We start from the raw sequence: 24,233 nt of genomic DNA, 5'->3' as shown, positions 1-24,233 counted from the left end.
CCTAGGTGGCACATTGGAGTTTGGGTGGAAAGAACGGCACTTCGTGTGGTGTAGAGATTTATTAATACAAGGGCACGTGATGAGCATAAAACCAAATCTCTTTAAGTGGCTTCAGTTGTTCAGGGACAGGCTGACTTCTGCTAATCTCCTCACATACCAGGAGTCCGACTTAGGAACTTCCTGCACCAGAGGTACGATGTGGCCGCACAGAGTCCGTACCTAGGGTTGAAGAGCAGAGCGCGCTATCAGGCCTGGGGGGTGGGCACGCTGCCAGGGGCTGGTGGGGTAGGGGGGAGTGTGGGCGAGGCCAGGCCCGGCTCACCAGGTGATGATGTACTGCAGGTGCTCGTTCCGCAGGGTGACTCTGGTCTGCCCTCCGATGGGCCCTCCAGGGACTGTGCTCTCTGCAGGAACATGGAAGGTGTCCTCACGGTGGCTGTGGGGCACTCAGCCAAGGTGGGCACACTCCCGCCACTGATACACGCTGGGGTGTGGAGGACAGGAGGGGAGGAGGGAGGTGTTGGGGTGTGCTGGTCATGACATACTGAAGTCCGCGTCGATGAAGATGGGCTCTGCGCCTGTGAGCCTGGCCATGGCCTCCAGGTCCCGGTAATGCCAGTGGTTTCGCTCCGGGTTATTCTCGGGGACAAAAGGCTTCCTGGTCTCTGTGAGCCTCACCATCCCCACCAGATCGACTTCTCCCTCAACCTGTGAGGGAAGGTGAGAGATGCCGTCTCTGCAGAGCTGGGGCGGCTCCTCCCAGAGAGGACAGTCTAGCCCCCTCACCTGGCCTTTTTGCCGTGTGTCCGGATTCACCTTCCTCCTGGGTACAAACCCTCTGTTTACCAGAATGGTGATTCTAGAGTATTAAGAACACGCTGTTTCAGGCAGGGAAGAGGTTCTGAATGCAAGTGATGACGAACAAGCAGTCACTGGGTGCCCCCAGGGAAAGACTGAAGCAGAGCAAGCTGGTGGGGGGGTCACGCCCTCCCCACCGCCAACCTCTGCTGTTTCGCCTGCTGCCATACAGCCAGCGACGGACGTCTCCCCGCTGCCTCTCCCTTCAACTCCTGCCTTCAGTTCCCTGTCCTGTCCTAGCTGCAGCACCGGGGCCCATCCTGCACCTAAAACCAGAAGGTGAAGGCTGGGGCCCTGGGTTTTCCTTCTTAGGCTGATGCTCTGGTTTTGGATCTTGGTCGGGGGGTGGGGGGTGAAGCGGTGCTGTGAGAGTGGTGCTGAGTACATACCATTTCCTACTCAAACACTCCTGGGAAGGCTCCCCTGACCCAAAACCCTCCATGCGAGGCTGGGGCTCCTCTGCTGGCCCCTCCCATTGCCCCATAATCACTAAATGTGTCAGCCACTAAACGGTTTTCTCCAAAGAGACCAGTTTAATTTTCCTTGCCCTTCGGAGCTTGACAACGCAGATGAAGTTCAGTAATTAGCTGTCTTAATGACAACCAGGATGACATTTCAAACTCTCCAAGGAGTTGAGCTGTCTGGGTAGCTTGGATTCCCCGGGGCTGGGGGCTGAGAAGGAACGTGGGAACCAGTACCTATGCCAGGCCACTCAGCACCCCTCCCCTGACGCGCCACTCACCCCAGCTCAGTGCAGTAGAAGGGAGTGACCACGTAGGCTCCGCTCTCGGCCGCTGATGAGAGCCGGCCAGCTTCCCGGGCCTCCCGGGCAGGGTCCACCATCGTCCGCGGCATCATGTACAGCTCCTTGGAGTGGTCAAAGTGCCCCCTGACCTTCACGGGCCTGTACTCCAGGTTCTTCAGTTCCATTGGGCTATATGGGGTGGGAGAAGGGGAGCCGAGACCCACTTGAGGGTCTGCAGACCACGACGCCCACCGTGGCCGGAGCGGGAGGTGATGCACAAGCACCGTGGGGGATGCAGGGCTGCATGCTGTGCCCTCTAAGTGGGGCTGAGTCCTTGGAAGCCACGTGGGAACGAGGATCTATGCTGCCAAAAGGCCCTCGTTTTCAAGAAAAGCTTAAAGCTGTGGACGCCTGTCTGAACTCAGTAAAACACAGGGGCCAAAGCGACCATCTGCAAGGCAAATACGACCCACTGTATGCTGCCTCGAATGGGAAGCGTCATGATGACAGCTGTCCTTGGGGAGTGCTTTTAAAGGAGGGAAAGAAGGCAGGAGAATCACTAGGTACGTTTTCATAACACCACTCATGTCCAGACGCAACAGACGTCTGCATTCCCACCACCTAAGAACTCCTGCTACGGAAGGCCGTCAGCACTGCAGAAGCCCTCAATGCACCGGGCCTGGAAACAGGTGAAGCCCAGAGGCCTTTCTACACGTGTGTGTCAGGCAGCAGCTGGGTGTCAGCAAGAAGCCTAGCAGGACCACTGATGAGTCAGGAAGGCAAGCCGCAGCCAGGCCCCGCTGCTGACCTTGAGCAAGCCCAGCCCAGCCGCACAAACTCACTCCGCGGGCAGTGGGATGGGCTTGGCCATAACTCTGGACTCCAGCTCTGCGATCAGCTGTAGCTTCCACTTCCGACGCTGGACCTGTGGGCACAGAGCGTAAGCCCAAGTGAGCGGCAGCATGGTCAAGGGCTCAGGGCCAAGAGAGCCACGTCAGCCTTTACCTGCCACGTCCCCAGGCCAAAGGCAGTCACAGGAATGAGAAGCAGAAACCAGCGGAGGAAGCCCTCATCTTCGGTTTTTGTGGCAGTTGCTTCGGCTGAAGAGCTGCCACACCTGCGGGGCCTCCAGGCCAACCCTAGGAGATGTCACAGCACGGGGATGGGGCCGGAAGCCCTTGAACGAAGAACTGGAGCAGCCAGCTCCTCAAAGCTGCCCTGACTGCCTGAGAGAACGTGGAACAGGAGGAGGGCCAGGCCAGCATGGGCAGTTGCAGCCAACCAGCAGCTGCGTCCAGCCCAGCTCCTAACCCAGCGCCCGGCGCAGGACACCCACTCAGCAGACAGTCACCGACTGAATGAGATCCAGCGATTAGGGCCTGGCTCTGCCACCCACCATGACCCTGGGTAACTCATGGAACCACCTCATGGCTTTCCTGCAAGAACATGCTGAGACGTATCCTGTCACTTAGATGCAAGGACTTGCCCATGCTCTGCAGAGAAAGGACGTCATACACTTCAGGAGAGTGGTTTACAAAGCTCTCAGAACAAAAATTGCTTATAAATTTAAAATTGGAAAAACCTACACAAGAGGTACCTTTAAGCTCTCAGAGCGTGAGTTCCATCAATGGAAAGCATCTTAGGTGTTAGCGATGGTTAAAAAAAGGCAGGCCTGGAGTAAGACTTACAGCCACCTTTCCAGGGTGCACAGCGCTCTATACACAAACACCCTTTGTTGAACCTCGGGGACCACAATGCAAACGGTACTGACAAGTCCTGCTTTCTTTTAGGATTCCAGACAGCTTCGGTCTCGGTTCGGCCCCGCCTCAGCCAGAGGCGGCCTCGGGCAGTGGCTGCACTTGTCGGCTGGGTGCGGCGGGAGGGCGGCAGCACGGAGAACAGCCCGCGCGCACCCAGGGCCTGACTCCCGAGGCTGGGGCGGCAGTTTCTGAGCTTGTCGCGACTCCCTCGCCCCCCGGCAAAGTGGACGCACTGACTGAAAGGCTTTCCCCGGGCGCCTGGGGCGTCCCTGCATGAGAACTCACCTGCGCGCGGGGAGATCCCCAGGACGCTCCTCCAGACGACGCTGGCCGGGGCCTGCGGAGACGTGAGGGGCCGGCTGAGCTCGCCCACTCCGAGGGCGCGCCCGGCCGGCCGCACCCCCGGCCCGCCGCACCGCCCCGGCCCGCTCACCGGCCCCGCACCCGCCGCGCACAGCAGCGGCCGCAGCCCTGCCGCGCGCAGCCCTAGGAGCCGCGCCGCCGCCGCCATCGCCCCGCCCGCCCACTTCCGGGCCCTGGAGGCGTGTGCTTCCCGGGCGTCGCTTGGCCCCGCCCCGCCCCGCCCCGCCCCGCCCCGCCCCGCCCCACGTGGTTCCGGAGAAGGTCGGCGCCCAGCTCCGCGCGCAGAGCCATGAGCGAGCTGCCGCCAGACGTGCGCGCCTTTCTGCGCGAGCACCCGAGCCTGCGGCTGGAGCCCGGCGCCTGCAAGGTGGGAGCGGGGCGGGGGTGGGGTGCGGGAACCCCACGGCGGGCCCCGAGACCCCCAGCGCCCGGACCCCTTGACCGCGCCGCGCTCCCGCCCGCAGGTGCGGTGCGCTCTGACTGGGCACGAGCTGCCTTGTCGCCTGCCCGAGCTCCAGGTCTACACCCGCGGCAAGAAGTACCGGCGGCTGGTCCGCGCCTCCCCGGCCTTCGACTACACCGAGTTCGAGCCGCACATCGTACCCAGCACCAAGAACCCGTACGTGGCCAGGCCGGGGCGGGGCGGCCGGGAACTGCCGGACAGGCCGGGGGAGGGACAGTTCCTAGTGCTGAGTCTGGCCGGGACTGGGTGGACTCCGGAGCCCCGACCCCTCTCCGCAGAGTGAGCGCTCCTCAGAGATGCGGCCAGTTTGGCAGCGCCCACCCTCCCGTCTGATAGGAGACCTGAGATGCAGGGGGCAGTTCTGGAGCTGTGAGCCACCTGGGACCCCAAGTGAGGTCCCCGTCTTGCTCATGTCTGTATGTGGGCGTGTTCAGTCACTCAGTCGTGTCCGACTCTTTGCGACTCCTGGGCTGCAGTGCACCGGGCTTTTCTGTCCTTCACCATCTCCTGGAGTTTGCTCAAATTCATGTCCATTGAGTCGGTGATGCTAGCTAACCATCTCATCCTCTGTCATCCCCTTCTCCCCTTGCTCTGAATCTTTCCCAACTTAAGGGTCTTTTCCATTGAGTCGGCTCTTCGCATCAGGTGGCCAAAGTATTGGAGATTCAGCTTCAGCATCAGTCCTTCCAGTGAATATTCAGGGTTGATTTCCTTTAGAAGTGACTGGTTTGATTTTGTTGTAGAAGGGACTCTCAAAGGTGTTCTCCAGCATCACAATTCAAAAGCATCAGTTCTTCCGCACTGGGCTTACTTTATGGTCCAACCCTCACATTCATACATGACTACTGGATGGTAGTGCATTACAGTGGTACCATCTGGATATCTGAAGTTGATATTTCGTTTTCTTTTCGTAAACACAAGGTTTGCCACCTGGGCCTGTGTGCTTCGTAGAGGGTTGGCGCGCTTGTGCTTTGTGACCTGAGGTTCTGAAGGTGGCCATTTTCCTTCTTTAGTTTAAAGGAGAGCTTTGATTTAGCCGAGAGGGCACGGTTGACAGTAGTAGTCAAGATGAAGGGGGTGGCAGACAGTCGCACTGCCCAGCCCCTTGTGAAGCGGTGGTCCACATGCCTCTCCTGCTGGAGCAGTCAGGGGAGGCTGGCCAGGCTGTCTGGGCCTGTTTTCTGGGTGGACAGTGAGGCTGTCTGGAGGAGTGGCAGGCTGCAGTTGCTTGGAAGAATCCTGATGCCTAAGCCACACGGCAGACCTCCCCCATCAGCCTCTCTAGGGGTGATTCTAAGACGTGGCCATGGTACAGAGCTGTGGGTCTGGACCCTGGCTTGTGAACTGTCCCTTAGGCACCAGCTCTTCTGCAAACTCACTCTGAGACACATCAACAAGTGCCCGGAGCACGTGCTGAGGCACACCCAGGGTCGGCGGTACCAGAGGGCGCTGCGCAAGTGTGAGTAGCCTCGGGGGACGTGGGTGTCTGGGGGCCTGCGTGTTCTCCCCAGGACCAGCACCCCTAGAGGGCAGAAGCGGCAGCCTGGTCAGCCTTTGGTGGCCCTTGGTGGGTGCGCCAGGCCCGGTCCCAGCACGGTGAGGAGAGGGTGATGGTAGGGGCAGCACAGGGCGGGCAGCAGACACCAGAGTGGCACAGGCGAGGTCAAGTGCTCCCAAGAAGATGGCGCTGAGCCAGGTGGGCCTGCCTGACACAGGAGGCTCTCTCAGGGCTTCTCTTCAGACAGGATTTGAGGGGCTGCGGGGAGAGTGCTCAGCTCGGCAAGGGGGGAAGTTCTGTAGGACGGCTACTGTGCCACCAGGCAGGTGGGGACAAGACCACAGAGGGTCTTGGCAGCTTTGGATGGGAGTGCACTGGAGGCTTAGAGCCGGGCCTTTATGGAGCGCACCGTCCCGGGAGGGGTCCCAGCTGCTGTGCTTGAGGGGACTTCAGTCTCCGGGTGGCAGGCTGGCGTGGCTTCCTGGAAACTGGCTGGAGCCGAAGGAATGGGTGCTCCAGGCCGGTTCGGTCTCCGCTGTCCTGCCCCTGGCCCGCACCCCCACGCACCTGGCTGCAGTCCCAGGAGGAGCCGAGCTGAAGGCTCTCCTGACGTTTCCCTGGGGAGGAGGGTGGCAGGGCCCAGGCCGAGCCCAGCTGTGTGCCGGGGGACCATGGGGAGACGCGAGGGAGCCGGTCTGTCTTGCAGATGAGGAGTGTCAGGAGCAGGGCGTGGAGTTCGTGCCGGCCTGCCTCCTGCACAAGAGGAGGAGGAGGGAAGACCAGGACGGTGATGGGCCGCCACATCCTAGAGAAGCCTTCTGGGAACCCCCGTCCAGCGATGATGGCGCCGCCCCGAGCGACAGTGATGATAGCATGACAGACCTGTACCCGCGTAAGCTAAAGCGGCCCCCCAACCCGGCCTCGGGATTCGATCACAGCTGCCCCCGCGGATTCCATCAGCAAGCAGCTCCCTCCCGCTGTGTCCGCTTCTGGTCCTGGGCCTGGCTGACCCCTCGGCACAGGTGGTACACTTGACCTCAGACAGCCCAAACCTCTACCCCTTGCAGCTGAGCTGTTCACCAAGAAGGACCCGGAAGCGGCTGGGCCTGGGGACAGCACTGACGACTTTCTGACCGAGGACGAGGACGAGAAGCCGAGATGTCCCCAAGAGCCGGGCCCTGAAGACGGCAGGGCCCTGGGAGCGGGCCAGGAGCGCGTCCTCAAGCGCAGGAAGGTAGTGCTGGCCCCCGGGCTGCCAGCGCGGCAGCGGCTTCGTATAGCCATGGGTTTCAGCTTTAGAAAAAACTCAGAAACGTTTTTTTTTCCACAGCTGAAATTTCAAGCCAGCAGTATACAAGACAGGCGCTGGTGGGGCTGCTCAGTGGGGGTGGGGCTGCTTCCTGGTCTGCGCAGAAGGGGCTGCACGGAGCAGGCTCAGGGCCCTGGGTCTAAGGCAGTGCGTCCAGAGAGCAGCGCAGGGACTTAGAGGAGGGGACTTGATCAGAGCCCCCGGAACCTCTGAGACTGGGGCAGGAAAGAAGTTCCATCAGTGACGTAGCACTGGGCTGGTAGAGGGCGGGGCAGGACTGTGCGATTGGGGTCCGAGTGCTGCCTTTTAACTGCCCGGCCGAGTTGCCACGGAAGCCGCAGGCAGAAAGCTGCCCAGGGGTTCCCACTAAAGTCCCTTCCTCTCTGCGAGCTGGGGTTGGGAGGCAGGCTCACAGCACCCCGGTATCACATCCGAATGCCCCCGCTGACGGGAATTCTCTGTTTGTGCCACAGAAGCAATCCAGCTCCTTGAAAAAGAAGTTCAAAAGTCACTACCGCAAACCTAAGAGCTTCAGCTCTTTTAAACAGTCAGGTTGATGAAAGGTCACTGGGGAAAACACATCCTGAGAGAATTCTGAAAGTCCTCGGAAGCTGCCCGCCAGGGTCCCCACTGGTCCAGTTCCCAAGACCTGCTCCACGCACTCCTCGTTTGCTGCCGCTGCCTGCACGGCTGGGGTCTGACCCCACACCCAGGAAGTGGCAGGGACCCCGAAGGAAGACCTCCGACTGGACGCGGTCTCCGGCGACGCCTGGAGGGGGCACCCAGGGAGGGCCCTGGCCAAGCCCCACCTGGCTGGAGGACACCAGAGGACCACACTGCGTACAACAAATGCCATTATTTATTTGGACGTGTCTCCAAAAATCAAAATGTTTTCAAACACAACTAAGATATAAAATACAGCATGAGATTTATACCTATTTCCCACAGAGAGCAAAAAAAAGTGTGTTTCAGAAATTCTTTTTGCTAAAACCAATTTAGTAGGTCCTTTTTCCTCTTCTTACATAAGCATCCACCGCTGCCCTGAGCACTAGCCCACTCAGGGACAGGGGAGGTGGGCTGGGGACCACCACGGGGGCAGTCTGTTTTTGCAAACTAAAAACTGTACCCCGCCAGAAACAATGCCACAGGCAGCTGTGGCCTAGCCAAGCGGGCTGTCCCTGGGGCCGGGAGGCTGGGTTAACTGGGTGGGCATGTGCTGAAAGAGCACCCTGCCCAGACTGAGACAGAGTCAGAGCCCCCTTCACGTGGGAGCACCCCAGGGACAGAAGTAGAAAGCCCTCCATCCTTATAAATACGTGGGGAGTAGGGAAGTGGGCTCCTGGGGGTGGTGTATAAGGAGCCTCTGAAGTGGGGGGCTTGGGGTTGGGGGGGGCACAGGTGGTGCTGGAAAGGTGGCGATGGCTCCCCTTGGGTTAGCTGGGTCCAGACTGTAGGGAAGGTTCTAGCAGCTCTAGTGGGTAAGAGCCAGCCTCCCCCTCTCCTGTGAAGCTGGCCAGGGGCTCAAGTGGGTCGGGGTGGGGGTGGGGTTTCTCCCCTCACCCTGGCTCGACACAAAGGTCCGTGTGGATCCGGGTTCAGGACTGGCCCCGGGGAAGGCCCTTGGATCAGGCTCGCACCCCCAGCAGATGAATCCAGAGAAGACGGGGCCCGCTCCAAGGCAAGGCTTGTAAGACCTTGGAAGGCCTGGCCCCCAGGAGGATCCGGGGGCGGCACGGGGGCTGCCGTCACCTCGTGGCCTCTGCTACCAGGTGGAGGAGTGAAGAACAGTGAGGAAAGCTCACGGCCCCATCCCCAAGAAGAGAAACACAGTATAAGGCAATGTTAGAAAACTTTAAATACAGGATCAAGATCCAATCGGTAAGGCATCACAAATCGTAAAAAGTAACTGGGGCTGCATTCAGCATAGCAAATAGACAATCTGAGCAAGCAGCGGCCTCGTGAGGGCAGGGAGCAAGCGGGCTGGGGGCACCGGGCAGTGGGGCGCCGGCTGCAGCTCTGGGACAGGTCGGCCTGAGGTAACTGGTCTGAGCGCCCGCTCCAGCCCAGCCCTGCCCACGGTGGCGGCTGCTCCCCATCTGGGCACTGATGAGGCCCACACATGCTGCCAGGCCTGGGCTCCGGCCCCTGCAGGCTCCGGGTGGCCTTTGAGGGCCTTGTCCCCGCCATGAGCCCCTCGCGCTCCCAGGCATCACCCTGTGGAAACTGCACCGACCCCGGCTGCTTCTCTGAGGAATGCCCTGGCCGTAAACCGCAGCTTCAGCCCCTGCTCTAATACTGCCGTATTCTTGGGGTCTGGGGTGTCTCTAAACGCTCTCACCGGCCCTATAACAGGATCACAGCGCAGGGCGGAGCCCACGGGGAAGGCACTGGTGCGGGCCTAAACCAGTGTGTTGATGTTGGGCTGGGCCACCCCGAATCATTGAGTAGTTTTAGCTAAAAAGGTAAACTTCAAAAAAAAAAAAAGAGGGAGACTGCTTTGAATGATACACAAATGTATCTGCTCACAGTACAGCTTCAAGGTCCCCCACCCCAAAAAAGAAAAAAAGTTGGGCCAATGGGCCACAGCCAAGCAAGATGCTCACTCCAACAAGCCACGGCCCTGCCCCGGGGCAGGGGGCGCTGGCCTCGGCCGGCCGGCTCCGCACGGTCAGATAGATGCCAGGCTGTGGGTCCATAGCAGGCTTAGCCATTAACGATCAGGTGTCTGCAAATAAAGTTCTCAAAACATCTGTGCCTTTACCAGGGGAGGGAAGGGAGAGGGTACAGGAGATGCTGGCAGTTACTCAAATCCACCCTGAACCAGTCCTCGACGGCCGTGGGTCCCCGCCAGGCAGGGAGGACTCCGTTACCATTCTTTCTTCTTCTCGTCCATGGACACACCCCCTGGGCCCAGGGCCACCACCAGGAGCAAGCCTCCGATCACTGACATGGTCTGGAAGAAGTCGTACTTGAGGAAGTCGTGCATGGGCTTATAGACAGGAATGGTCCAGAAGGCGTTGAAGTACACGTTGATGGCAAACAGCCAGACGACAAGAGTCAAGGCGGCCAGCTTGGTTTTGAAGCCGACGGCCACCAAAATCATCAGCGCCGTGCCCACGATGTTCTGAAGGATCTGCACGGGTCGAAAGGCGTGGAACGAGAGTGAATGTGAAGAAGAGACATGTCCTGCTTGACATGCAGGCCAGTTCCAGCTGCCCGCGTCCCTGTAGGCTCCGCGCCAGGGTGGAGTACGGGGCGTGCTGAGAGCCAGCATCACAAGCAGGGAAGGAGAAGAGGCGCTACTGCGGGGAGGGCAGCAGATGGCCGCCCGGACGGAGAGAGGTCTGCAGTTCACAGGCAGGGTTACTAGTGGGACTCGCTTAGTGGGACTCGCTCACGGCTGACCCTAGGGGCCCTGTTAGCTGGGACCACACTCCCCCGAGCTGCTCAGGACCAACCGATCCCTGCCCCCAGTGCCAGGAGCCCTCCTGAGGACCCTGCCCAGCCAGGGCCCCAGCTCTATGAGCTCCTAGGGCCGAGGATGAAGCCTTCGACTCTGCAGCCCCAACCCCTGGCGTGCAAACAGTACACGCTGCAGGCAGGCGTGCCTGGAAGGAAAGAGAAGCAGGTGTGTGTGCTGTGAGCCTGCACCCCCGGCTGGAGGGGCTCTGCGGTGAGGCCAGGGCAGCTTCCTGGCGCCGAGAACTCAGCAGCATCAGGGACCATTCTGACGGCCCCTCGGCAGTGTGCAGCGCACAGGGGAGGGGCGGCGCCCTTCCAGAAGGTTGGGGATCAACCGGGGGAGACGTACTGAGAAGAAGCTGGCGTCAAAGTGGAGCAGCGTCATGAACATCAGGACCAGCAGGACTCGGCCTCCGAGCTGCATGTACTGCTTGGGGGAGCTCTCGCGCATGGTGGGGACGCCCGCGAACATGCTCTTGCCTTCGGATCGGGACTCAGCCAGCAGCAGCAGCAAGCCTCCTCCCAGGGCCAGGTTCCTGCGGGACACACCCCCGAAGCGGTCGCACAGGCCCCCCGGCCCTGCCAGTGCTGGGCGGACCGGGTCGGAGGCCCCAGCAGGAAGGGGACCCCGCTGACCCCTGTGGACAGGACCGGAGACACAGATGTGTCTGCACCCACCGCGGGGCCCGAGCCAGGCTCTCCTGCTGACCAGCACTCCCCCTGGACCCATGAGCCCTCATGAGACATGGTGGTTCTCACCTGTGTTTTCGGGGTTTGGAGATGGGGAGGAAAAGGCCTCACCAACGTCCACTACAGAGTCTAAGAAGCATGGTTTTGACCCAGAAAAACTCACTTCAGCCAACAGCTACTGACTTTAGAGACACGAGGAGATACACTAGTCACCAACCAGAAGACACCTACCTCATCAGAAACTTCAAGTCCCATAAAATGCTGTAGGCGATCGTCTGAGGAAAGAGGAAAGAGCGTTTTCAGTCTCAGTATTTCCAGACAGATTTCTGTTTCTGCAGAATTAACAGCATCAGACAATTCTTCCAACATACGTGAGAAACCTAAATACAAGACAGACAGAACCCTTTCGGGACATCAACAGCCCCAAACTCAGCAACGGGCTCCGCGTCCCTTGGGGTGGGTGTTGGCCTGGACCTGTCAACAAGCCCCTGCTTCCTCAGAGCTGGGCCCAGACAGTTCTGGAGGACATGGCGGCTCCAAGACCCGACGCAGATGAGCTATGAGCTAAGCGTGTCACGAGCAGCTGCGTGTCCTCTGTGAAGTAGAGAGCCCTGTGACCTGCTGCCTCGTCACAGGAGCTCGGGGAAGCGGCCAATGGTGGAAGCGGAGCTTGGCCCCAAGCGGGCTGAAGGCGAGTGGGGCCGAGTCCTCACGGCCTCTGTCCCCGAGGCTCAGCTCTAAGCAGGGCGAGGGGAGGGAGACCCGCTTACCTGCAGTGCGATGATGCCAAAGAGCCCGAAGCAGGCGTACTGCACGAAGTTCCTGCTCAGCACCAGGATGCAGCCAGCTGCAAGGAGGCCGAGGTCAGCGCGGCAGCCCAGCCACCCGCCCGAGCAAAAAGCAGCCTCTGGCGGGGACGGCCTCTACCTACCAACAGCCCTGGTCCAGAAAGCGGACTCCTGGCTAGAGTCGCCGTGTGTTACAGGCAGCCCTGCTGGGAGCTGCAGCCCTGTCCTGGCCCCCGAGGACAGGGGACGGCCGGTGGGAGCCGGGCCCAAAGCCCACACGGCCACACCGGTGTCTGAGGCCCGCCCTTCTACGTTTGCCACTGGCATCCTCTCCAGACCCTGGGTTTGGGGTGCCTCGGCTCCTCACTGGCCGCCCCCCAGCCCCCTGCACCTCCTGCTCCGGGCACTGAGCCGAGGACCGCAAAGAAATGCGGCCAGGACCAGAGACAGAGCAGCCAGCCGAGGGCCGGCAGGGCTCGCTCCCAGGCTGCTGCCCAGGAGACCCGCGGGGGCACGGGTGCCACTCACTCAGCTGTCCGAGCAGGTTGAGGAAGACAAAGGAGGAGGCCAGCAGGTAGCCGCAGCTCCAGGTGCTGTCGATGTAGTCCCGCTGCTCGCTCCACTGGAACCACATGCGGATGCCGTCCTCCAGGAACGTGCTGATCAGGCAGAGGCGGGCCACGTGCGGCAGGTACTGCTTTGTGACGCGCAGGAACTGCAGGCCGGGAAAGCCATGGTGAGGGGCAGCGGGACGGGGTGGGGGGAGGTCTGGCAGCCGCTCCCAGCACGGCCCAGGGGGCGGGGGGGGCGGATCCGGGCACCCTGCCTGGAGGAGAGGGAGACCTCAGGCCGGCCCCCGACCTCCTCCTCTGTGATTTCAGCCAGTGTATGCGTGTCAACTACAGTCATCACACGTGGAACTGCTGCAGGACAGCACGTCCACCTCAGTCAAGGGCGTGGGAAGCCAGACTGGCCCACGACAGACTCAGCAGGCCCTCGGCGAAGCCCTGGCCCGGGTCTCTCCACCGCAGTACCGCTGCCCCGGCTCGCGCCCAGGGTCTGTCGCGGGGTGTCCACAAAGGCCGTGAGAGCCTGCCTGGCCTCACTACCCTCGAGCTGCTGGGACAGCCCCGCCCCCACGGTGACAGAAACGCCTGCAGACACAGCCGCCTCCTGCCCCGCGCCAGCCAGGCCGTTCACGATGGCTGACTACGGAACACGCACGAAACCGAGGCACGAACGTCATTCAGGTGAACCGCACGCACTTGCTCCTCCCAAGCACTCAAAGCAGAGGGACAAAGGGAAAGACACCTGTGACACGGTAACAGCAGGAACTGGGGAGAAAGAGCGGGTGCCCGCCCACGTGACTCGTGTGTCAGCAGCCAGAGTCCGAAGGGCACCCATGAATCTGACCCTCGAAGGGACACTGAGTGTCACAACCTCTCAGGCTGGGTGACCTGCTGCTGGAATAGAAGGTGTGCCTGGGAGCCTTTCTTCCGTTTTGGTGTTTTGAAAAGCTGACTGAAAGTCCTAGGCGCTGCTAAAGCCGTCCACCATGGTTAGCAAGCCGCCAGCTATTTAGACCAACCTTTAGTTGTCAGTTCTGGCTTAGTCAGCACAGAGACGCCTCCCCTCCCCCGGGCTCTGGGCCACAGCAGCCTGGCCTGAGGACAGAGGGGTGACAAGCCAGGTGTCCACCCTCTCCAAGTCCCAGAGCCTAGGCCCCGAGGTGTCACTTCTGCACACATTTGCTTGGCCCCTGACGCCCACGGAATTGCGCCAGAGTCCCAGTGAGAGAGGGAGACGCACAGACAGGCGAGCAGGCGGGCCCGGGGCCGAGGCTGACGGCTGGTGCGCCCACCCTGGCTCTGACCCCCTGACGGCCAGCACACTGTGGACAAGCTGAGTGGGTGCTTTGGTGGGGGCAGGGGTTCTCTACTATCTTACAAAGTGAGGACCACTGGGTTAATAGTCGTGAAGATTCTTTCCGACCTTAATGAGCAGAGGAAAAAAGAAGACAGTGGACCTTGTCTTTAAAAGGAAAAAAAAAAAAGAGGTCCCAAATATACCTACATGAACTCTAGAGTCCATGTAGGGAAGAAGCACTTCAGATCAGGAGCTGTGGGAACAGCAGAGGCCACACACCCTCCCGTTTCTGCCTCAGGGCCTGAATCAAAACGCCCAGCAATGGGGTAATCACCCAGCCCGGTAGGCCCAGCCACCAGCCAAGAAGCCCTGGCGACAACACGGGCCTCAGCAGGGTGTTGAAACCTGGGGAAAGCCATCTGAGGCTGGCACAGCCCGCCGGGGGGGCAGTGCGGACTGTGAATCCCAGGCTGGGGCCAACTCGCCTCCACTGGCCCCTAAGCCGCAAGATGGAGGCAGTGTTTAAAGCCTCCGTGACGCGTCTGCGCTCTTAATTTGAGTGTCTGGGTCCAGGGGATTAGAGAGCGGCAGAGAAGTTCTCTTCCAACGGGTAATTCAGTCCTTCCTCCAAGTGCAGACATGCCAGGACAGACAGCTCTCTGAGCTGAAAACACTGCAAAGCTTCAGGTGTCTGTGCTCTGAACGAAGCACATCTCCGTGACAAAGAATCTGCCTGCCAATGCAGGAGGTGTGATTCCTGGGCTAGAAAGATCCCCTGGAGAAGGAAATGACAACCCATCCACCCCAGTATTCTTGTCTGGGAAATCCCATGGTCAGAGGAGCCTGGTGGGCTACAGCCCATGGGGTCACAAAGAATTGGACGTGACTTAGCAGCTAAACAACAATGTGGGCTAGATTTAGGGCTATTTTATAAGTCAGGCCGATCCAGAGCCTCTCTGAAACCAGCCACCCTCTAACGAGCACCTGTTTGGACTGAACACGGAGGAAGGTGGCCGGGGGGACGGCACGGGAGCAGAACCGACGTGAGCCTCGCCTGCACACGCTATGCTCTCAGCCCCTGGCCCCTGGACCCACACGGTGCTGCTGCAGACAGCAGCCCCCGGCACGGCAGAGGAGCCCCTAACGCAGGCACCCAGAGGCCGCCCGGCCAGTGCGCACGCTAAGCTGGCCTCCTGCACACACCATGGGCCCCAGGCCAGGGGCTGACTGCAGCTCACGCAGCCACAGTGGTCACGGGCAGTGCACGCCCTGCACCCAGACAGAGGGTCACGGGGGGAAGGCTGACGGAGACGCTGAGTGGGCAGGGCCTGCAGGACAAGCGACCGGGTCTCTCAGCCTCTGGGGGGCAGGCCTTTCGCAGGAAGCTCACGGTCAAGCATGGCATATGGGTCCTAAGCAGGACCCCACCTGAGGGCTCACCTACAGAGCTAAGGTTTCCGTACAAGGGGCTGTGGTTTCCCAGCAGCAGGGATTCAAGCAGCAGTTGTATCCAACCTGGGACGTGGCTCTGGGACACGGCCCTCACGTCACACAGCCACCCGCAGCTCCCACAGAACACGGGGAAACCTACTCTCTCGCAGTGTTCAGGACAAAAGGGACTTGAGGAAAGCAGGCTGCCATTCTTGGTTCATGAGAACTTGCAGGCAGAGGCAAGAGGCAGGTCAGGCTTCCGTGCACCCTGAGAACTGGGGCTACCCTTCTCCAGGGCCGCTCCGAGCCTGCACACCCCAGAAGATTAGAGCCTGCGGCCAGTGACCTCTGGCCCAGCAGGCTGAGTCAGGGCTGGTACCTGAGCCTGGTGACTCACAGGGACACATCCACCAGGGCCCTCGGACCCCCAGTGAGTCTCCCTGAGTGCTCTGTAAAGCCACGCAGCACCTGGAGGTCCAAGAAGAGGCGCTGCTCGGCCCTGGCCTAGAGAGAGGGCCTGGCTTCCCCACCGAAAACCCACATGGGACACAGTGCCACTGTGAGGAGCAGTGCCAGGCTGCTCGGGGCCTTCCGGGAGAAGCCCTGCCACCCCCGCGCCTGCGCCTCCACCCTGCTCCCCAAGAGGCAGGGAGGCAGGGCGCCTTCTCAGAACCTCCTGTCTGAGGTCGGAGCAGGGGACAGTGAGTCAGCCGGCTCCTCTCTGCCCTCTCCCCGCTCCTTTTTGGTGTAAGGCCGGAAGCCCTTGTGGGGGAGGGATGGCAAAGGAACAGGAGGAGAGCACAGAGAAGCCACCCAGCGCTGTCCCGAACCCTACCCACCCCGGTGGCTCCACACGGGGCGAAGGCACAGCCCCGAGACCCGGGGGCCACGGAGGCCCGGCTCAGTGTCCCGCCAGAGCCATCCCCCGCTCCCCAGCGCTTGACCAGAGGCCAAAGGGAGCTCCTGGAGGTGCGAGCCCCCCGCACTGGCTCTGTCCTGCCAGGGGACAGGTGGAAATACCAAAGGCCACACGGAAAGCAAGGCCTCAGGCGGCTTATCTGTCACCTTGGTGACGCAGCCCATTAAGTGCTAACACTCCTATTTACTGGGGCAAATGTGCTTGGGAGTCACAGCCTGCAGCCTGGCCTTGAGTCCCAGCTGCAGGGGACGGGCGTCATTCTGGATTGCTGAATTCATTAGTCTCTGGCCCCTTCAGACCCAGGCTCAGATGGCTTCCGAATGCCAGCTTCCGCAGACAGCTCTCTCAGCACTTTCTCCAGCAGGAGGACGCTGTCCCTGCCACCCAGGGCAAGGAGCCTGATGCCAAAGAGGCAGCTGAGCCTGCTGGCCGCAAGGAGCCAGACCACTCAGCCACACTCGTGCCTCTGCAGACCTGAAGGTCGCAGCGTGCCGACTCCATGTGGCAGGCCACCACGTACCACTCAAGACCACACAGACCACCCCCCCCCACCCCGCTCTGCATCTGAAGATGGAAGCACTGTGGCCCGAGCTCCCGGGACCCTCGGGCAACACAAGGAGTGCACACGGACGACCGGGCCCCATGCCGGAGCGTCGAAGATTCCGGATTACCGTCGTAGCTCTCAGGGGACACGTGGCCCTTCTGAGACCCTGCTCACTTCTGGCTGACTTTCTGTCCCTTCATTTTTGCTTCTGTTTTCTGAAGATAAGGTTAGAAAACACAGGTATGTCATGCTTATATTTACTAGTCACATCAGTGACTTTCATGACATTTCCCCAATCCCTTCAAGTGAGATCACTGTCATCTTAAAAGCCGGGACTTTCTGCACCTTTACTGTTGGCAGCTGTTCTAACACTATGTGGATCAATGTCAAAAAACAAAAGTGCCAGCCCAGCCTGGCCAGATTCTGTCCACAGGAAGCCATCGCTTTTGCTCTGCACCCCATCACCCATCCACGCCTCTCGCTCACACCAGGCCGGGTGGCAGAAGCAGCTCCTAACTTCGGTGGTGACAGCATGGCCCGGCCTTGCCCTCCCACGGAAGGGCATGGAGGTGTCTGCGGGCAGATGTCACCCCCAAGGTGGGCTCTGGCCCTCAAAAACTGACCGCAGGAGCCTGCCCTGCCCGGCAGATGTGGCCTTGCTTTTCCAGACCTTAGGCAGCGTGCTCTCGTACAGAAAAACCCCAAGCCTGAGAAGCATGTTGCGTGTGATACTGGGCTTTGCCCGGGGCTGTGGCCCCAGGCCCCAGGCGCCTCAGCAGTGGAACCGGTACAGGTTGATCCTGTGTGCCCCTCCAGGGCCTTTCCAGTTCCAAGATTCTGCTTCTTTCATTTAATGCAAACGAAATGCATGGAGGAAAAAAAAAGAAAGGATTACGTAAAGAGTCTGATTTTTTTTTTTTTTTTTTTGGCAAGAGGAGGGTTTATCATTTGATAGTTGGCAGCAACTTGAGTGGAGACATTTTATCTAGATTCAGTTATGAAATTCAGTTGCAAAACCGGGGTTGTTCCGGGCTGCAGAGAGTGTACGAGGCTCTCACGGCTACCAGGGCTGAATTGAGCCGTCTTCCTAGGTGGCGGCGACTTGGGGAAACAAAACTGGGTCACTAAAATCATGTCAATGAAAGCGGACAAAGTCAGCTGGCTTGGTTTTTGAGAGCTTTCTATACAAATTGTTTTTGCAAGGGATACAATTTTTAGATTGTAAACACAAAATCGTGACCTGAGGGAAAAACATTTCTTCAAGTTGACCGTTTTAGCCCCACAGTTTCATAACACAAGCAGCTCACAGGAAAGTGGGGCTTCGAGAACCCAACGGGGAGGCCACGCTAGAGAGATCTCATCCGTCAGGGGAACAACAGGAAATCTTGTTCACCGATAACTGATTAGAAAACAGCTCACTTAACTATTGTTTAAAACTCTCTCTCAAACACATACACCTTCCAGTGAGTCCAGCCTTGGAGTACGATGAATTATAACCACCCCCATAAAAACAGAAACTTAAACCTCACTACTTTTAACTCTGACAAAGCCACACACCCATTAAGTAAACCATGGCGGCTGGGCCAGCTGCAGCTCTTCCTATAGGTCTGTAGACATAACGGGACACTTTCAGAAGCAGGAGGCACACGGCTCAAGAATCAACACCGTGGTCTCCGGGCCACGCTTGGTCGAAGGAGACCTTGGGAGAGCTCTGTCCCCTTTGCAGGACCTGGTTCTGTTCGTCTAGTTTCCGAACACCTTTAGCAGTGACTCAGTGGCCGATTTCAAGGGCTCGCTTCCCTGTTGCTAGGAATGCCACCTGGACACTCCTGGACTCCCCAACAGGAAGGTAGGCGTCCCCCTCCCCCTAGCTGTATGTACAGACAGATACCCATTCATTTCATCGCGGGGCAGAGTCCAGACAGGGAAGGAAGATGAAAGGGAAGGGTCAAAGGGACCCCATGAACCCAAGACGTCTGGGACAGAGCAAAGAAACAGTGCCGTGGCTTTCTGCAGCGGGGGTGCCAACCAGGGCGCCCCCTTTTCCACCGGGAGGACCCCCTCAGGCCTCCAATCTGACCAAGCCCCCTGTTCAGGATCCGCCCCCTAAGAGTGCCCAGTGGAAGGACAAGCGTGCAGGGACCACCCAGCGGTGCAGAAGGGCGAGGACGCTCCCGAAGCCTTCCGCATCCCACCCCGGGGCCTCAGACCCCTTCCCGGGAGGCGGGGGGACAGCCGCTGACGCCCCTCGGCGTCTAGGACCAGCCGGGCCGGATCAGGGAGGGAGGACAGGCCCACAGAGCTGGGCGCCCGAAGCCCGGGCCCGGGGAAGACACCCAGGGCGCCCCGGCGCGCAGGCGGCGCCAGGGCGGGCCGGGCCCCCGAGGCCGAGTTTGGGGGTGCCCCCGGCGCGGGCAGGCGGCGAGCCCGGGAGGCAGGGCCCCGGCTGGGGGAGGGGGAGCGAGCCCGGCGGGGGCATCGGGAGGGGCCCGGCCCAGGCCTCGGGGCGGCCCGGGGGCCGGGGGCCGGCTCCGCGGGGCACGGGCGGGGCCCGGAGGCAACCAGGCCGGGGGCCCAACAGGAGGGCCGGGGAGGGGGGGCGCCCCGGGCGGACGGGCCCGCAGGCCGCACCTGGTCGGCGAAGTCCTCGGCCGTGCCCATCAGGTCGTTCTGGCCCATGGCGGCGGCGGGAGGCTCGGCTGGCTGGCTGGCTGGCTGGCTCGCTCGCTCCCTCGGCGCTCGGCCCGTCGGCGCCAGCGCCCGCTGCGGCCTCCACAGGAAGTACCAGGCGGCCGGCCTCGCTCCGCGTCCGCGGCTCCAGCGGCTGCCACGTAGGCCAAGCCTTAAAGGGGCCGCGCCGCAGGGCCCGCCCCGGCCGCGCCTTAAAGGGGCCGCTCGCGGCCCACCGCACCCAGGCCCCGCCCTCCCCGCCGCGTTCAGGCCCCGCCCTCCCCGGCGAGGCCCCGCCCCTGAGGGCCGGCCTGCCGAAAGGACGCTGCAGCCGGCGCTGTTCAGGCCGGGAGAGCCGGGGTCGGCAAGCGAGCTCCCGGGGGCTGACGGGTGTCCCCCGGGTGGGGGATGGGCGCACACCGGACGCGGACCACACTGCGCATGCTCAGTCCGGGGTCGGACTGCGGCTCGGGCCAGAGGTGCACCCCAGCGCCCCGCAGAGGGACAGGGAGGCCGAGTCTTCCCCTGAAGACCCTATGGAAAAGTACCAGGTGCCGAGTGGTCCCCTGGCGAGTAGGCGGGGACGACGAGGGGCCGATGGTCAGGGCCGAGCCCAGGACCCGGTCCTGCTGCCACCACCCCCAGCTCCTACCGGTTTAACGGTCACAGTCCCTGTGGCCCCCAGGGGTCAAGAATCCGCCCCGCAGTGCGAGGGACCCGGGCTCGATCCCTGGGTGGGGAAGATCCCCTGGAGGAGGGCACGGCAGCCCACTCCAGTATTCTTGCCTGGAGAACCCCATGGACAGAGGAGCCTGGCGGGCTACAGTCCATGGGGCTGCAAAGTGTTGGACAGGACTGAGCAACTAAGCACAGCACACCTGAAAAGCCGCCCTAATTCCACGTCTGACCCCAGGGAGGCAAGGCGCCCATGTTGAGCCAGTGTTTGCCTCTAGCTCATAGGTGACCTCCTGGGTGCCCTTTGCCCCTCTCCATTGGGTTTTCCCCTCTCTAAAATGACGGATGAAATTAAGGCCTCTCCAGTCTGAATATAGGATGCTAGAAAACCACCTCATCCTTTTTTCCCCACAGGTCCATGCGCTTCAGCTCCTGCAAACCCTAGAACATTCAGAATTCAACATCTGCAGCCCTCAGGCTCCTAAGACACCCTATCAGTAGTCCCCAGCTGGGGGAAACTGGGCCTTTTCCAGGGCTTGTGAAAATGTTTAGGGCCTAAAAAAATTCACAAAACAAAAGGAAAGTTGGAAAATAAAAAATGAATGTTTCAGTTCAGTTCAGTCGCTCAGTTGTGTCCAGCTCTTTGCAACCCCATGGACTGCAGCCTGCCAGGCCTCCCTGTCCATCACCAACTCCCGGAGCTTGTTCAGACTCATGTCCATTGAGTCGGTGATGCCATCCAACCAACTCATCCTCTGTCGTCCCCTTCTCCTCCTGCCCTCAATCTTTCCCAGCATCAGGTCAGTTCTTCACATCAGGTGGCCAAAGTATAGGAGCTTCACGTTCAGCATCAGTCCTTCCAATAAATATTCGGGACTGATTTCCTTTAGGATTGACTGGTTGGATCACCTTGCAATTCAAGGGACTCTCAAGAGTCTTCTCCAGCACCACAGTTCAAAAGCATCAATTCTTCTGTGCTCAGCTTTCTTTATGGTCCAATTCTCACATCCATACATGACTACTGGAAAAACCATAGCTTTGACTAGATTGGGGGTTCCCTGTAGCTCAGTTGGTAAAGAATCTGCCTGCAACGGCAGGAGACCCCAGTTCGATTGCTGGGTCAGGAAGATCTGCTGGAGAAGAAACAGGCTACCCACTCCAGTATTCTTGGGCTTCCCTGGTGGCTCAGCTGGTAAAGAATCCACCTGGAATTCAGGAGATCTGGGTTTGATCCCTGGGTTGGGAAGATTGCCTGGAGAAGGGAAAGGCCCCCCTCTCCAGTGTTCTGGCCTGGAGAATTCCATGGACTCTATAGTCCATGGGATCGCAAAGAGTCAGACATGACTGAGCGACTTTCACTTTGACTAGATGGACCTTTGTTGGCAAAGTAATGTCTCTGCTTTTTAATATGCTGCCTAGGTTTTAATATGCTGTCATAGTTTTTCTTCCAAGGAGCAAGTGTCTTTTAATTTCATGGCTGCAGTCACCATCTGCAGTGATTTTGGAGCCCCCCAAAATAAAGTATCTCACTGTTTCTATTGTTTCCCCATCTGTTTGCCATGAACTGGTGGGATGGATGCCATAATCTTAGTTTTATGAATGTTGAATTTTAAACCAGTTTTTTTCACTCTCTTCTTTCACTTTCATCAAGCGGCTCTTTAGTTCCTCTTCTTTTTCTGCCATAAGGGTGGTGTTACCTGCATATCTGAGGTTATTGACTCCTGGCAAACTTGATTCCAGCTTGTGCTTCTTCCAGCCCAGCATTTCACATGATGTACTCTGCATATAAGTTAAATAAGCAGGGTGACAATATACAGCCTTGATGTACTCCTTTCTCAATTTGGAACTAGTTCATTATTCCAATCCGGTTCTAACCATTGCTTCTTGACCTGCACACAGATTTCTCAGGAGGCGGGTCAGGTGGTCTGGTATTCCCATCTCTTGAGTAATTTTTCACAGTTTGTTTTGATCCACACAGTTAAAGCCTTTAGTGTAGTCAATGAAGCAGAAATATGTTTTTCTGGAATTCACTGGCTTTTTCAGTGATCTGACAAATGCTGGCAATTTGATCTCTGGTTCCTCTGCCTTTTCTACATCCAGCTTGAACATCTGAAAGTTCTCGGTTCACATACTGTTGAAGCCTAGCTTGGAGAATTTTGAGCATCACTTTGCTAGCATGTGAGATAAGTGCAATTGTGTGGTAGTCTAAACATTCTTGGGCATTGCCTTTCTTTGGGATTGAAATGAGAACTGACTTTTTTCCAGTCCTGTGGCCACTGCTGAGTTTTCCAAATTTGCTGGCATATTGAGTGCAGCACTTTCACAGCATCATCTTTTAGGATTTGAAGTAGCTCAGCTGGAATTCCATCACCTCCACCAAATTTGTTTGTAGTGATACTTCCTAAGGCCCACTTGACTGCACTCCAGGATGTCTGGCTCTAGGTGAGTGATCACACCATCGTGGTTATCTGGGTCATGAAGATCTTTTTGGTGTACTTCTTCTGTGTATCCTTGTCTCCTTAATATCTTCTGCTTCTGTGAGGTCCATACCATTTCTGTCCTTTATTGAGCCCATCTTTGCATGAAATGTTCCCTCGGTATCTCTCATTGTCTTGAAGAGATCTCCAGTCTTTCCCATTCTATTGTTTTCCTCTGTTTCCTTCCATTTATCAGTTGGGAAGGTTTTTCTTCCCTCTCCTTGCTGGTCTTTGGAACTCTGCATTCTGATGGCTGTATCTTTCCCTTTTCTCCTTTCTCCTTTGCTTCTCTTCTTTTCACAGCTATTTGTAAGACCTCCTCAGACAGCCATTTGAGTGTTTCAGTTCAGTTCAGTCGCTCAATTGTGTCCAACTCTTTGCGACCCCATGAATCACAGCATGCCAGGCCTCCCTGTCCACCACCAACTCCCGGAGTTCACTCAAACTCATGTCCATCGAGTCAGTGATGCCATCCAGCCATCTCATCCTCTGTCGTCCCCTTCTCCTCCTGCCCCCAATCCCTCCCAGCATCAGAGTCTTTTCCAATGAGTCAACTCTTCACATGAGTTGGCCAAAGTACTGGAGTTTCAGCTTTAGCATCATTCCTTCCAAGAACACCTTTAGAATGGACTGGTTGGATCTCCTTGCAGTCCAAGGGACTCTCAAGAGTCTTCTCCAACACCACAGTTCAAAAGCATCAATTCTTCGGTGCTCAGCTTTCTTCACTGTCCAACTCTCACATCCGTACATGACCACCGGGAAAACCATAGCCTTGACTAGACGGACCTTTGTTGGCAAAGCAATGTCTCTGCTTCTGAATATGCTATCTAGCCTGGTCATAACTTTCCTTCCAAGAAGTAAGCATCTTTTAATTTCATGGCTGCAGTCACCATCTGCAGTGATTTTGGAGCCCCTCAAAAATACAGTCTGACACTGTTTCCACTGTTTCCCCATCTATTTCCCATGAAGTGATGGGACCGGATGCCATGATCTTCGTTTTCTGAATGTTGAGCTTTAAGCCAACTTTTTCACTCTCCTCTTTCATTTTCATCAAGAAGCTTTTTAGTTCCTCTTCACTTTCTGCCATAAGGGTGGTGTCATCTGCATATCTGAGGTGATTGATATTTCTCCCGGCAATCTGGATTCCAGCTTGTGTTTCTTCCAGTCCAGCGTTTCTCATGATGTACTCTGCATAGAAGTTAAATAAGTAGGGTGACAATATACAGCCTTGACGTACCCCTTTTCCAATTTGGAACCAGTCTGTTGTTCCATGTCCAGTTCTAACTGTTGCTTCCTGACCTGCATGTAGGTTTCTCAAGAGGCAGGTCAGGTGGTCTGATATTCCCATCTCTCTCAGAATTTTCCACAGTTTATTGTGACCCATACAGTCAAAGGCTTTGGCATAGTCAATAAAGCAGAAGTAGGTGTTTTTCTGGAACTCTCTTGCTTTTTCCATGATCCAGCGGATGTTGGCAATTTGATCTCTGATTCCTCTGCCTTTTCTAAAACCAGCTTGAATATCTGGAAGTTCACGGTTCACATACTGCTGAAGCCTGGCTTGGAGAATTTTGAGCATGACTTTACTAGCGTGTGAGATGAGTGCATTTGAATGTTTACCAAATGCATAAAATGTCCACTTTATTAAATGTTAGAGTCAGTCTTTGTAAAAAGATTCATTAATCTGACACTGATTCGTTAAGTTAGGTTTTGCTCAG

General features: G+C 58.3%; 3 protein-coding genes across 6 annotated transcripts; 1 reads left to right on the top strand and 2 right to left on the bottom strand.

The window, feature by feature from the left end:
* Positions 1-44: 44 nt before the first annotated feature.
* On the bottom strand, positions 45-3,901 carry LOC101113488 (surfeit locus protein 1). Of its 3 annotated transcripts, XM_015094104.4 has the most exons (9): positions 3,797-3,901; positions 3,649-3,700; positions 2,609-2,742; positions 2,446-2,528; positions 1,601-1,792; positions 787-859; positions 546-708; positions 323-404; positions 45-219 (listed from the first exon to the last, which is right to left on the bottom strand). In XM_015094104.4, exons 1-9 carry the CDS (start codon positions 3,872-3,874, stop codon positions 150-152), a joined length of 927 nt encoding a protein of 308 aa, XP_014949590.3. In that variant the 5' UTR covers positions 3,875-3,901; the 3' UTR covers positions 45-149. The 3 variants fall into 3 exon arrangements, with proteins under 3 accessions (XP_014949590.3, XP_014949591.1, XP_060267617.1); XM_015094105.4 differs by lacking the exon at positions 2,609-2,742 and having other exon boundaries at positions 2,412-2,528; XM_060411634.1 differs by lacking the exon at positions 2,609-2,742.
* Positions 3,902-3,980: 79 nt separating this feature from the next.
* SURF2 (surfeit 2) lies at positions 3,981-9,509 on the top strand. 2 transcript variants are annotated; one of them, XM_012175860.5, is made up of 6 exons: positions 3,981-4,093; positions 4,191-4,345; positions 5,545-5,648; positions 6,394-6,579; positions 6,755-6,921; positions 7,470-9,509. In XM_012175860.5, the coding sequence occupies exons 1-6, from the start codon at positions 4,016-4,018 to the stop codon at positions 7,551-7,553; spliced, it is 774 nt and encodes a 257-aa protein (XP_012031250.3). In that variant the 5' UTR covers positions 3,981-4,015; the 3' UTR covers positions 7,554-9,509. The 2 variants fall into 2 exon arrangements, with proteins under 2 accessions (XP_012031250.3, XP_042103943.1); XM_042248009.2 differs by lacking the exon at positions 3,981-4,093 and having other exon boundaries at positions 4,258-5,648.
* On the bottom strand, positions 7,838-19,479 carry SURF4 (surfeit 4). The gene is made up of 6 exons (XM_027966151.2): positions 19,328-19,479; positions 12,465-12,651; positions 11,919-11,995; positions 11,380-11,423; positions 10,808-10,994; positions 7,838-10,129 (listed from the first exon to the last, which is right to left on the bottom strand). Exons 1-6 carry the CDS (start codon positions 19,373-19,375, stop codon positions 9,863-9,865), a joined length of 810 nt encoding a protein of 269 aa, XP_027821952.1. The 5' UTR covers positions 19,376-19,479; the 3' UTR covers positions 7,838-9,862.
* Between the last annotated feature and the right edge of the window lie 4,754 nt (positions 19,480-24,233).

This window comes from Ovis aries, chromosome 3, assembly GCF_016772045.2.
Source record: "Ovis aries strain OAR_USU_Benz2616 breed Rambouillet chromosome 3, ARS-UI_Ramb_v3.0, whole genome shotgun sequence".
Lineage (NCBI taxonomy): Eukaryota > Metazoa > Chordata > Mammalia > Artiodactyla > Bovidae > Ovis > Ovis aries.
The sequence above is the reverse complement of the archived record's forward strand: the minus strand, read 5'-3'. Positions and strand labels throughout refer to the sequence as shown.